Source organism: Entelurus aequoreus, linkage group LG02 (assembly GCF_033978785.1).
Source record: "Entelurus aequoreus isolate RoL-2023_Sb linkage group LG02, RoL_Eaeq_v1.1, whole genome shotgun sequence".
NCBI classification, from domain to species: Eukaryota; Metazoa; Chordata; class Actinopteri; order Syngnathiformes; family Syngnathidae; genus Entelurus; species Entelurus aequoreus.
Window position 1 is genome coordinate 61,902,859 of NC_084732.1, and position 12,255 is coordinate 61,915,113.

Consider the following 12,255-nt stretch of genomic DNA (forward strand, 5'->3'; position numbering starts at 1 on the left):
TTGTGATCATGTTACAAACAAGCATTTATTTGTAAAACACCACAGTGTAATTTACAAGTTGGTAATGAGAAGTGCCAGTAACATCAGGATTGAAGACCAACATAAAGAAAAAGAGTAGAAGTTATTACTGGTCAGAGAGAGAGGTGGCATGGATTGAAGAGGGCAGGTGGTTTAGGTGAGGATGTCATGGGCTTGCTGCTCCACCAGCATGGCCATGTTCTTAACGTCTCCACACCAGAAATCTAAACGCTCCTTCATACCTTTGATCTGAAATGAAATGGGGAGTAACATGGAAAGGTAAAAAAATATATATATATTTCCCCCATGTTTAGTACTGTGGAACCTTGATTTACAAAACACCTCTATTTGTGATGTTTTTGGTTCATAAACGTTTACATTACGCCAAACATGCCTCTGGGTGCGAACCATGTCTCACGTACAAACACTGCATTTATTCATTCATTTTGCATGCAGCTTGAAGCTATCGGGGGCTGCCATTTTGAGGACATCCCTTCCTGTACACGCAAGCACAGCCATTTTGAAGAGGTGGGCGGCAGAAACGCACCAAAGTCTTTTTACAAAGAAAGATTGCAACAGCGCTTCTTGTAATAATTGCAAAGCTACTACTTCATCACGTTGAGAACATAAAAGCAATATGCTGAAACATTTGAACACACAGCATGCAATAACTATAAATGAATGTCGCCTTTTTGAACCGCTTTAATGTCATCCCAACAGCAGTCACCTGGCGTAAATACAAAAGGTACTAACACTGCTTTTAATGTTAGTGTTACTAGTTGTTAATTTGAAACAAATGCATTTTCATTTCGATAAGAATGACACAAGACAAATTCTGACTTGCTCTGAGTCAGGCAGTAGTAGATCCAGTACATTTCTGCAGCGAGACGAATGTCACCAAGCAGTGAACTAGCTTGTGGTCAAAAGCTTGCAACCATTTGTCACAGTAGGCACTGTTTTTTCGGTAGGTGAATGTTCAATTGTAGTCAGAGAAAAGTTGCATATTTTCCTCCGAACACATTTTTACAAATATTTCCATTATACAGGTAAAACTCAAACAATTAGAATATGGTGTAAAATTTAAATCATGTCAGCAATTCAACTTCAAATGTGAAACTAAAATGTGAAATCAACTCATTACATACAAACTGAGATATGTAATGTCTTTATAATAATTTTGACGATCATATGTTTTAAAACCCCAAACTTTCAGAGATTTTCAATTCAAGGTTTTTAAAAGCTGTAAACCAGGGGCCGTACTTATCAAGCTTCTCAGAATTACTCCTAAGAAGTCTGCTAAGAGTTGACTTAAGAGTAAATAAATTCTTCGCTGAAAGCTGCACTTAAAAGTTAGTTATCAAGCGTCTTACTCACACTTTCAGCGAAGTGTAGGACTGAATCTTAAAGGCCTACTGAAATGATTATTTTTTTATTTAAACGGGAATAGCAGATCCATTATATGTGTCATACTTGATCATTTCGCGATATTGCCATATTTTTGCTGAAAGGATTTAGTAGAGAAAATCGACGATAAAGTTCGCAACTTTTGCTCGCTGATAAAAAAAAAAGCCTTGCCTGTACCGGAAGTAGCGTGACGTCACAGGAGCTAGGATTCCTCACAATTCCCCATTGTTTACAATGGAGCGAGAGAGATTCGGACCGAGAAAGTGATGATTACCCCATTAATTTGAGCGAGGATGAAAGATTCGTAGATGAGGAACGTTACAGTGAATGACTTGAGAGGCAGCGATGGACGTATCTTTTTTCGCTCTGACCGTAACTTAGGTACAAGCTGGCTCATTGGATTCCACACACTCCTTTTTCTATTGTAGATCACAGATTTGTATTTTAAACCACCTCGGATACTATATCCTCTTGAAAATGAGAGATGAGAACGCGAAATGGACATTCAGTGCCTTTTACATCGGCGAAATGCTTTAGCTACGAGCTAACGTGATAGCATCTTGCTTTAACTGCATATAGAAACAAAAGAAATAAACCCCTGACTGGAAGTATAGATAGAAAATCAACAATACTATTAAACCGTGGACATGTAAATACACGGTTAATGCTTTCCAGGCTGGCGAAGGTTAACAATGCTGTGCTAAGGACGCCATTGAAGCTAACTTAGCAACCGGATTGCACAGAGCTATGCTAAAAACATTAGCTCTCCACCTACGCCAGCCAGCCCTCATTTGCTCATCAACACCCGTGCTCACCTGCGTTCCAGCGATCGGCAGAAGGACGAAGGACTTCACCCGATGCGTTTGGCGGCCCGGAGACGTAGGAAGTCAAGGTGAAGTCGGCGGCTAGCGCGGCTAGCGCGGCTAGCGCTCCAACAAAGTCCTCCTGGTTGTGTTGCTGTAGTCCGCTGCTAATACACTGATCCCACCTACAACTGTCTTCTTTGCAGCCTTCATTGTTCATTAAAAAAATTGCAAAAGATGTCCAGAATACTGTGGAATTATGAAATGAAAACAGAGCTTTTTGTATAGGATTCTACGGGGTACCATAACTTCCGTTACTCGGACTTCGTCACGCGCATACGTCATCATACCGCGATGTTTCAGCCGGATATTTCCCGGGAATTTTAAAATGTCATTTTATAAGTTAACCCGGCCGTATTGGCATGTGTTGCAATGTTAAGATTTCATCATTGATATATAAACTATCAGACTGCGTGGTCGGTAGTAGTGGCTTTCAGTAGGCCTTTAAGTGTCACACTCAGAGCTGAATTACGACATTACTATGTGCCGTAAATGGAATTTTAGGTGACGTCATTTCTGTGTCCATAGAAATGACCAATCACGAAAGGGAATCCGTTGTCTAAGAATAAAGAAATATCTTGGAAATATTTCTTTATTTCCAAGATATTTGGAAATAAATATCTTGGAAATATATTTATTTCCAAGATATTTTATATGTTGTTTATTTTGACAATAAACAACAAAATAATACAAAACAAACTAGTCCCCGCCGGCACTCACGCTACCGCTCCCTCTCTTCTGTCGCCCACACACTCACTGACGTCACTCACCTCACGGCCACACACATACGCTACTGTCATAACATTTTCTTTCCAATTCATTAATTAGGCAACAAATTTGAAACTGGTGTGGGTGGCTCTATATATACTAGCCCACTGCAGCCACATGCAGAAATCAACATGGAATCGAAAAGTATTAAATCTGTGACAAAAATAATACCCGCTCTGTCTAAACGATACCGTTTGATCAGCTGCTCGTCATCAAACAAATCCAGAACATCGTTCCGCTCCCTGAATGTTCGCGCACGTCTCTCTCGCCTCAGTGCCATCCCCTGCTGGCAACTCCTAACCACTTAAGACACCTCTGAAGGTCTCTTAAATATCGTGGAGAGTAAGAGTGATTCTTAGACTTAAGAACATTGATAAAAAGCTTTTATTCTTAAGTTTGAGAGTAGGACTAAATTTCGCAAATTCTCAGGACTTAAGTGTAAAATGGCACTCTAAGAAGCTTGATAAGTACGGCCCCAGGTCTATTTAAATTGTGGCCCACAGGCCACATCCAGCCCGCCAAAGTTTTCCATTTGGCATGCCGAACATCACCCAAATAGGCTTGATGAAAACGATAAAACTTGGGTTGATCATGTATGCAGTACTCCCGTCATCCCGCAGGCGATTTGGGAGTACTGCATACAATGAAGCAGCAGTTTAAAGTACCAATGATTGTCACACACACACTAGGTGTGGCGAAATTATTCTCTGCATTTGACCCATCACCCTTGATCACCCCCTGGGAGGTGAGGGGAGCAGTGGGCAGCAGCGGTGGCCGCGCCCGGGAATCATTGATGGTGATTTAACCCCCAATTTCAACCCTTGATGCTGAGTGCCAAGCAGGTGGGGTGAGTAGAAGACTACTCATTAAAACCTAGAAAAAAAATCTAAATAAATTGCTAAAATCTGACTTAACAACGACTGGACAACAAAGTATGAATGTTCTACCCCAAGCAAGTGCTGCAGTCATTGCTTCCTGGCAGACCTTTTAAACGACGGACACATTGAGCCAGACAAGCAGCAACAATGGTAGAAATATCAGCGTGAAAGCTACATCACGAAACTTGGCCAAACATTTGTGAGTAGATATAATTTGTGCATAAAGATATTTAGTTTGTTAGCTAGTTAAAATCATAAAGAAAAAGAAACTCCAGTTTTGTTGAGGATTAATGTTCCTTCTTTTAAATTATTTCCCTTCCTTATTTTTATTTCTTTACACTTCTTCCTTCATTTAAGTTTGTAATAAACATAAAAAAAGTATAACGTCCATTGTATATTTTACATAAATAATGTCCATTGTGTATTTCATATAAATAAAATAGAAGGTTTAGTCTTAATGTATTCACACAATAAACTACAAATGTTTACACACATAGAAATTACACAATATTTACACACCAAACATTGGACACACTGTATGTGACTTATCACAATTAGCGTTGTCACCTTCCACTGGTCAAATTTAGCGCTACATGTATTAAAAGTGGTTTGCTTGACAGACTTACTCTCCAACAAAAAAATAACACGACCACGTCCACGAGTACAAAATACATCACGAAGACAGCAATTTCAATACAAAAACTAAATATCTTTATACACAATATCTACTTACAAATGTTTGGCCAAGTTTCGTGATGAAGTTTACACGCTGGGATTTCTACTTTTGTTGCTGTTTGTCTGGATCAGTGTGCTTCAAAGGTCCGCCAGAAAAAAACGACCCTTGTACTTGCTCGGGGCAGAACGTGTATACTTTGTTGTCCAGCCGTTGTTACGAAGTCTGATTTTTGCAATTTATATAGATTTTTTTTCCCAGGATTGAATTAGTCTTCTACTACTTCTGCTACACTTCTTCTACCTTACTGCTGCTTCATTGTAACACATATGCCTCGCTGTTGCCTCCTGCGGAGTGGCGGGAGTACTGTATACATGATCAAGCCTATTTGGGTGATGTTCGGCAGGACAAATGAAAAGCTTTGGTGGGCCGGAATTGGCGCGCGGGCCGCCTGTCAAATAGGCCGTTTGTAAGGTCGTATTACCTGCAAACTAAACAAAAGTTATGGTAATCCACCTTTTTGTTCTCTTTTTTTCCTCCAAATAGGAATCGATAAGAGAACCGATAAGGAACAGAATCCTTAAGCACAGTCAAAAGTGGAATTGGAACCGGCAAAATCGAATCAATTCCAATTTTTACACAGCAGACTTTTATTACAGCCAAAGAGAAGGCACTACCAGGACACAAGGCGAAGAAGGATCGCCTCACGTTGCTAACAACCCTAGCAGTGACTATGTAAAGCCACTGATCGTTTATCACTCCGAAACTCCCAGTGTTCAACAATCACAATGCCAAAAATTTTAGCAAACACAAGGTAAAATTATTTTTAGTTTTTTGTAGCAACATAGTGGTTAACATTTTGGAGCGCACTACAAGACTTTTGTGTATGTGTTGGCATTTATGCTTGCTGTTATGTTGCTTGGATAAAAAAAAAAGATCGTTGAGCTATGACCCCCCCTTGTTATGTTGGTTTGCCTGGCGCACGCGCACACACGCGCACGCACACGCACACACGTGTCTTCAATGTATGCCGTTTTTTTAGTAAAATAGGGACTTTAGTTGAAGTTAAAACCGATTGTGCATGTTTACTTAGAATCTTATGGGGAACTCTACTTCACTATACAAACGTTTTAGTTAATGGACCATCTTCAAGAACCAATTAAGTTAGTAAATTAAGGTTCCACTGTATAATGACAGATACAATTATCCTTCTTCACCAAGTAAAATATTTAGGTGACTATGTATTTGAGGATGCATAAAATAGAGAAGATCCAAAAGCAAGATGATTGAAGGATCTACTTCTACAATACACTTATTAGAGCTTTTCCAGGTGAAATTAAAGATTGGCAAATGCATACAGTATATGAAGGGCAAGAGTGAGTCCTTCCATAAAAGTACCCTCTGTTTGGGGAATAAAGTCACATGTTACCTGCTTCAGATCTAGCACTCGAGGCTGCACCCAGGTCATCTGCACCTTCTGGTCTACCTCATCAATGTTACCTTTAATTAGGCCAACTGAGAGAGCCTTCATCACAAGAAGCTCCACCTGCACATAAATCGCACACAACACATACAATGTAGTATTATATTAGACCAAGCAAAACCTTTAAACAAATGTGTAGATCAGCATGTTTGTTCATTCTTCAACTCCTAGACGATCATTACGGTTGATGTTTTAAATGGTTTTACAGACATTCTTGAGGCATTGCTAGAATATTATCATATATTGTCCTACCTCGTTTACAGGAATTTTGGCACTCTGAGCTATTTCGGTGAAGGTCAGCTGTCGATGGTTTGCAGGACGTGTGAAAGTCATCTGCGAGTACAAAGAAGAAGCGCTTGTTTGTTACGGCAAAACATTTCATTTTGATCTATTCAGAAGTTTACATACACTTGTTAGAGGCATGAATATCATTAATTAGGGTATTTTAAATATCTATTCCAATGGTTCTTTTTGGAGGCTGGAAAACAACAGACATCTTCATTTTTAAAAAACAGTAATTGGTTGATGGAATATTTCACGCAGACAAAACACATTTTGTAACCATCAACAAACACTTGGTATAATTATGACTGTATATTTGGTGACTCCACTTTGCAGAACTGGTAGAATCAATTTAAACCTGGCACGGACCTACTTTTAGCAATTACAAAACCAATTCTGATGTGTCCCACCACCGTGTCTGACAGTTGGTACAGTATTCTTAATACTCCTCCCCCCTGAACTCTATGCCAGTCAGTAGCCTCACATGAATGCTTTTAAACCATGGGAGGAAGCTTAAGTACCCGTAGAAAAAAATAATGTGTAATTCCAACATTTTTTCTAGACCTTGTCAAAGTAGTGAGTCGTGACATATCCATATACCTTCTGACAGTAGAATCTGCCCAAAAACATGTCAACATCCACTTCTAGAATGGAACCTTACAGTCTTACCTCCATCACACAGAGGAGTTGAATCTTCTGCATCAGTTTGGCTTCGTGTGCTGCAAGGTCAGGCTACAATCAAAAAATAGGGAGAGGGGGAGTTCCTTTAAGTTTAATAACCTCAAGGAAGAATTATAAAAATGGGAGTTTAACAAAACCTTTGCAAGCTATCATCTACCTAAATACGTTAAATGAATTAAATATTAAATACATCAACTTTACTATACATTCCCTCTTGAAAAGCACTTTGCTTATCTCAAAGTTCTTTGAACCTCTAATGCAAAGGTGCCCAAACGTTTTGCCTCCAAGGACTCAAAGTGAAAATGTGCCAATAGCCTGTGGACTAAACACAGATTTTAAAGCGGAACTGAACTTTCTTTGGAATTTTACATATCGTTCACAATCATTATGAAAGACATGATGAGAGATGCATTTTTTATGCATTCTAAATATTAAATAAATGCGATCAAAAGTCTGCTTGCAATGGAGTCTATCAGAGTCGCTCTATTCTGCCTATAAAGCCTTTAAATAAACATCTCCATAAAAGGTTTTGCATACACACTGTAAGTATATATGTAATACAGTAACAGGCACATTTAAAATAACATTTAATATTTACTTATTTTGCTCATTTTAGGCATGCGTGGCACATTATTTTAAAAATGCATCACATTTGCCTTTTTTCCCCCAACATCACTGATTAGTGCTCACTACAGAGTTTATGAGAGGAAACAAACATAATAAAATATCAATTACGGTACAAGGTCTGCTGTCATTAGGATGCCGACTGCTAGGATGTTCATATATTCCCATTTAGATGAAGAATGACTCATAATTCTTGCAAAAGAAGGGGGGTGGAACCAAGGGTCTTTTCGTGTCAATCTTGCCATTCCCGGGTCTAAATTGGCTGTCAAAGTGTACCAACTTGTCGAAATATGTCCTCATTCCTCTACTATCCAGGTGAGAGGCATGATTTATGATTTACAATAAAGTTTGGCAAACAAGAAAACGAGGACGCAGCTGATCAGTCGATCATGTCAACATTGGCACACAAGGTTGTGATCATGGCGCCGCTATAAATAGTTTGTCTGCGTTAGCGCTTATAATAACAATATCACTAATACTTGGTTATTATTCAAGTCATGAAATGAAAATGGAGTATTGTTGGCGCTTTTTGGATGTTTTTTTATTGAGTTATATGGGCGGAATAGAGGACCTGCCATTGGCTGCGCTGTAAGCGGACTTATTTACGAGTTAGAATGCATACAAAAAAAAAAATACATCCGTCGTTATGTCTTTCATAATGACTGAATGATAAAAAGTGTAATTCCCCTTTAAGCGTACAGCAGCACTATGAGTGAGGAGTTTAGTCTCATACAGTCATATATAAGATAGTGGAAATCAAACTTGGCAACCAAGTTAGCCTTGTGGACATGCCATCAATGATACTGAGCGCTCGATAGAGGTCAGTATGAATATGTATTAAATTTGGGAAGCCATCCTTTGGTGGGTCAAACAAAACGACTTGGTGGGCCAAATGTGTCTACTTTGAACACCCTTGCTATAATGTCTGACTGGATGCAGAGCTGCCAACACCCAATGTTTGCAAACGTAAGTTTTTTTTTTTTTTTAAATAAACAAAAATGTTACAATTAGGGCTGTCAGAAATAAATGAGTTAACTAATGTGATTATTCACAAAAAACTTATCGAAGTAATCATGTATATACACAGATTAATAACTCAATTTATTTTGACCATACATGCTGCTTTACCTTTAACGCAGATGGTTACCTGAAAGGCGACACGGGTTGTTCTATATGGAGTGAAATTACTGCTAAAACTCCACAAACATGTTTTTACTCACGCCCAACAATTCGCAAGTAAAAATTTTTTTTTCTTCAATTAAAAAAAAATATTTGCAATTGAAAAACAATTTTCTGAGAGTAAAAGAATGATTAAAAAGTATAAAAATAATTTTCTGTAAGTAAAAAAGCAGAGTGGGGAGTAAAATGGTGGGTAGAAGAGAGGGAAAACAAGCGCAACCTGTAAGTTAAAGGCCTACTGAAATGATTTTTATTTATTTAAACGGGGATAGCAGATCCATTCTATGTGTCATACTTGATCATTTCGCGATATTGCCATATTTTTGCTGAAAGGATTTAGTAGAGAACAACGACGATAAAGTTCACAACTTTTGGTCGCTGATAAAAAAAAGCCTTGCCTATACCAGAAGTAGCGTGACATCACAGGAGGAAGGGCTGCTCACATTTTCCTATTGTTTACAATGCAGCGAGAGAGATTCGGACTGAGAAAGCGATGATTACCCCATTAATTTGAGCGAGGATGAAAGATTTGTGGATTAGGAACGTGAGAGTGAAGGACTAGCGTGCAGTGCAGGACGTATCTTTTTTAACTCTGACAGTAACTTAGGTACAAGGGCTCATTGGATTCCACACTTTCTCCTTTTTCTATTGTGGATCACGGATTTGTATTTTAAACCACCTCGGATACTATGTCCTCTTGAACATTCTGACAATAAAATTGCATCTGTGTCTTTTTTAAGTTGATTTAAATTATGGAAGCGAGTTATAACCTGCGCTTAATCCAAATTCAAAAGTGTGAATAATGTTATTAAAAAATGTATCGTTTGACAACACTACCAGTACCGGTAATTTAAAAATATGCAATATTTATGGGAAACTATTTAAAAACAGAGAAAGGAAAATACGGCAGTTTTGTTTAGGAAAATAAGAGATTTGACAGCTACATGTAGCAACCTGGAAGTTTCAGAGTTCAATCATTTCAGACTGTTTGTGAGGTAGTGAATGTCTTGAATAGTGATTGGATGAACAAGCTTTGTGATGATAAAGCAGACGGGTGCATGTTAAGAAGACATTTGTAGGTGATATTTTGGCATGGTTGCAGCCCACAATAACATGTTTGTTTAAATAAAGAGATTGTTTATCGACCACCTCTTTGCCATCTTTTCAACACCCAGGCAGTAAATGTTACAGTATTTTATATACAAATGTGGGATCCATGACATAAATTTGACTAGCCTGTTGGCCCCATGCAGACTTGAAGCCCTGGAATTTTTCCACGTTGCCTCCATTGAAAGCATAGAGTGTATCAATGAGCCACTGTTTGTCTGTGTTCCTTAGGGACTCCAGCACAGGGTGCATCAGCTGCAACGACAAGCAGCACACATGGTCAATGCCACGTGTATTGATAAAATAACACATAGTGAAGACAGATTCAAAAGAGCACCGCACCAGTTCGCCAAAGTTGTAGACGCCTTCCCCCAAAAGACCAGCTAGGCCTAACGTGAAGGCTCTTTCCTGCTTTTCTGTCTCTGTGAAGTCAACAGCAATGGTTATTTTTACAAGATAAACTTATTTAGCTTCAATTTCACTATCTTCATGCATCATGATCTAACCTGGAAGGTCTTTGATGTCTACACATCCAAGGTATCTCAAAGCATCCTTGTAATAAGAAGCGTGGTTCCCAACAATGCGATAGTATTTGCTGGAGAGGTCATAAAACCTGCCGTGCACTGATGTAACACCAGGCAAATTATTCAACATTTCCTCAACTTCTTCAACAAGTTTCTAGGGGAGGGAAAAAAACAAAAAACCAAGAGGCAATGAAATGTGGACATTTTTAACAGGGGGATGAATAAAACAGCATTCAATATGACACATCTATCTTAAATCATCATGGTCATCTTTTTAAACATAAAAATTACAATCTGTAATATTATGAGTAAAAGAGGGGTATGTATAGCACGTAAAACCCCTTTATTTATGAGTTGAATTTTGAACAGAAATTACTTGTATCTTAAATCAATAAAATTAATTCACATGCACTGCGAGCCACTCAAAAAATGTTAAGTTCACTTTTAAATAAATATTGTGGTAAAAAACAATATAACAAAAATTACTACAATAAACTGGTTATATCAAGTATTTTTAGTGGTGGGGTATCTGAAGCTGAATCATAATCCTTATTTTAGCTCGCAACTCAAAGCAAAAAAAAATAAAAAATACAGCTTACATCCCAGATAACTCTTTAATTGTGAAATTTGTTAGTCGAGGGAGCAATGTACTGCAATGTGTTAATGTGATGTTTTTTTCATACCAAATAAAACAGTTCTTCATTTTTACCTTAGTTGCTGGAAGATCATTGATCTCAAGCTTGAGACTGCCAATGGATGTCTTGCAGAGAATGAGAGCTTCATTGCTGCTTTTCACCTGGACCAAACCGAGACACACCCAGTTTGTGCATATTGAGTCATTTGTATCACAATTGCAGATGAAATTTGTATTGCTGAACCTACTTTTTCCTGGGTTTTTTCTAGAAAAGTGATGGCATCTTTGGGATCTGGAAACAAACATTTTCTTAACCCCTTAAATCAATCATACAAAATAAATCACTTCAATTCTGGACTTACCTGACATTTGTCTGGCAACAAAGAGAATGATCTCCATGAGGGACAAAGGGTTGATTCTACAAAAGGGAGAAAGAACAACACGTTAAAAACAAGGAGAAAGACAAGGGGGAAAAGTGCAAGTGTGATATAGCTAGATGGTGGGTTTGTTATTTGGCTTGTGCACCTGTGTTCAAAGTCATTGAGGAAGTTCTCATAAAGCTGTAAAACAAAAAATAGACAGTTAATATGTGTACCGTTCATTTTAATTAAAATACAATTATACCATATCCTCCACTAGTATTTGGGACAAAAAATATATATATATTTTTTTATATTGCTACTCAGCAACATATTGTAATGAATAGCCCTCATTTTTCTGCACATGCACCTGGGGATAGGTTGATTGGCAACATTAAATTGACCCTATTGTGTGAATGTGAGCGTGAATGTTTATCGGTGTTGGCTCCGTGATGAGGTGGCGACTTGTCCAAGGTGTACCCCACCTTCTGCCCGAATGCAGTTGGGATAGGCTCCAGCCCCCCATATTGCTGATAAACATCAACATATTCACTTCACTAATAAAAAAGGAATAGTTTATATTTAAGCATGACAAGCTGAGATAGGCTCCAGCGCCCCCCGTGATCCCAAAGGGAATAAGTGGTAGAAAGTGGTTCGATGGAAGATGACATTAGCAAATCTTTCTTGCTTCTCACCTCACCATAAACTGAGTGTAAACACTAAACAGACAACCTTCGTAGCTTTTTATATCAGTTTCTGCATGAACTTGGACAAATGA

General features: G+C 38.3%; 1 protein-coding gene across 1 annotated transcript in view; it reads right to left on the reverse strand.

Moving 5' to 3' along the window:
* Nucleotides 1-12,255, reverse strand: part of psmd13 (proteasome 26S subunit, non-ATPase 13) — a 17,506-nt gene continuing 5,251 nt past the window's right edge. Inside the window, exons 3-13 of the mRNA XM_062030453.1 lie at nucleotides 11,644-11,678; nucleotides 11,481-11,536; nucleotides 11,367-11,410; nucleotides 11,194-11,280; nucleotides 10,467-10,638; nucleotides 10,303-10,382; nucleotides 10,090-10,215; nucleotides 7,039-7,101; nucleotides 6,340-6,420; nucleotides 6,034-6,150; nucleotides 1-267 (exon numbers count right to left, since the gene is read on the reverse strand). Coding sequence (XP_061886437.1) covers nucleotides 172-267; nucleotides 6,034-6,150; nucleotides 6,340-6,420; nucleotides 7,039-7,101; nucleotides 10,090-10,215; nucleotides 10,303-10,382; nucleotides 10,467-10,638; nucleotides 11,194-11,280; nucleotides 11,367-11,410; nucleotides 11,481-11,536; nucleotides 11,644-11,678 — 957 coding nt within the window. The 3' untranslated portion in view covers nucleotides 1-171. The remainder of the gene's footprint in view (nucleotides 268-6,033; nucleotides 6,151-6,339; nucleotides 6,421-7,038; nucleotides 7,102-10,089; nucleotides 10,216-10,302; nucleotides 10,383-10,466; nucleotides 10,639-11,193; nucleotides 11,281-11,366; nucleotides 11,411-11,480; nucleotides 11,537-11,643; nucleotides 11,679-12,255) is intronic.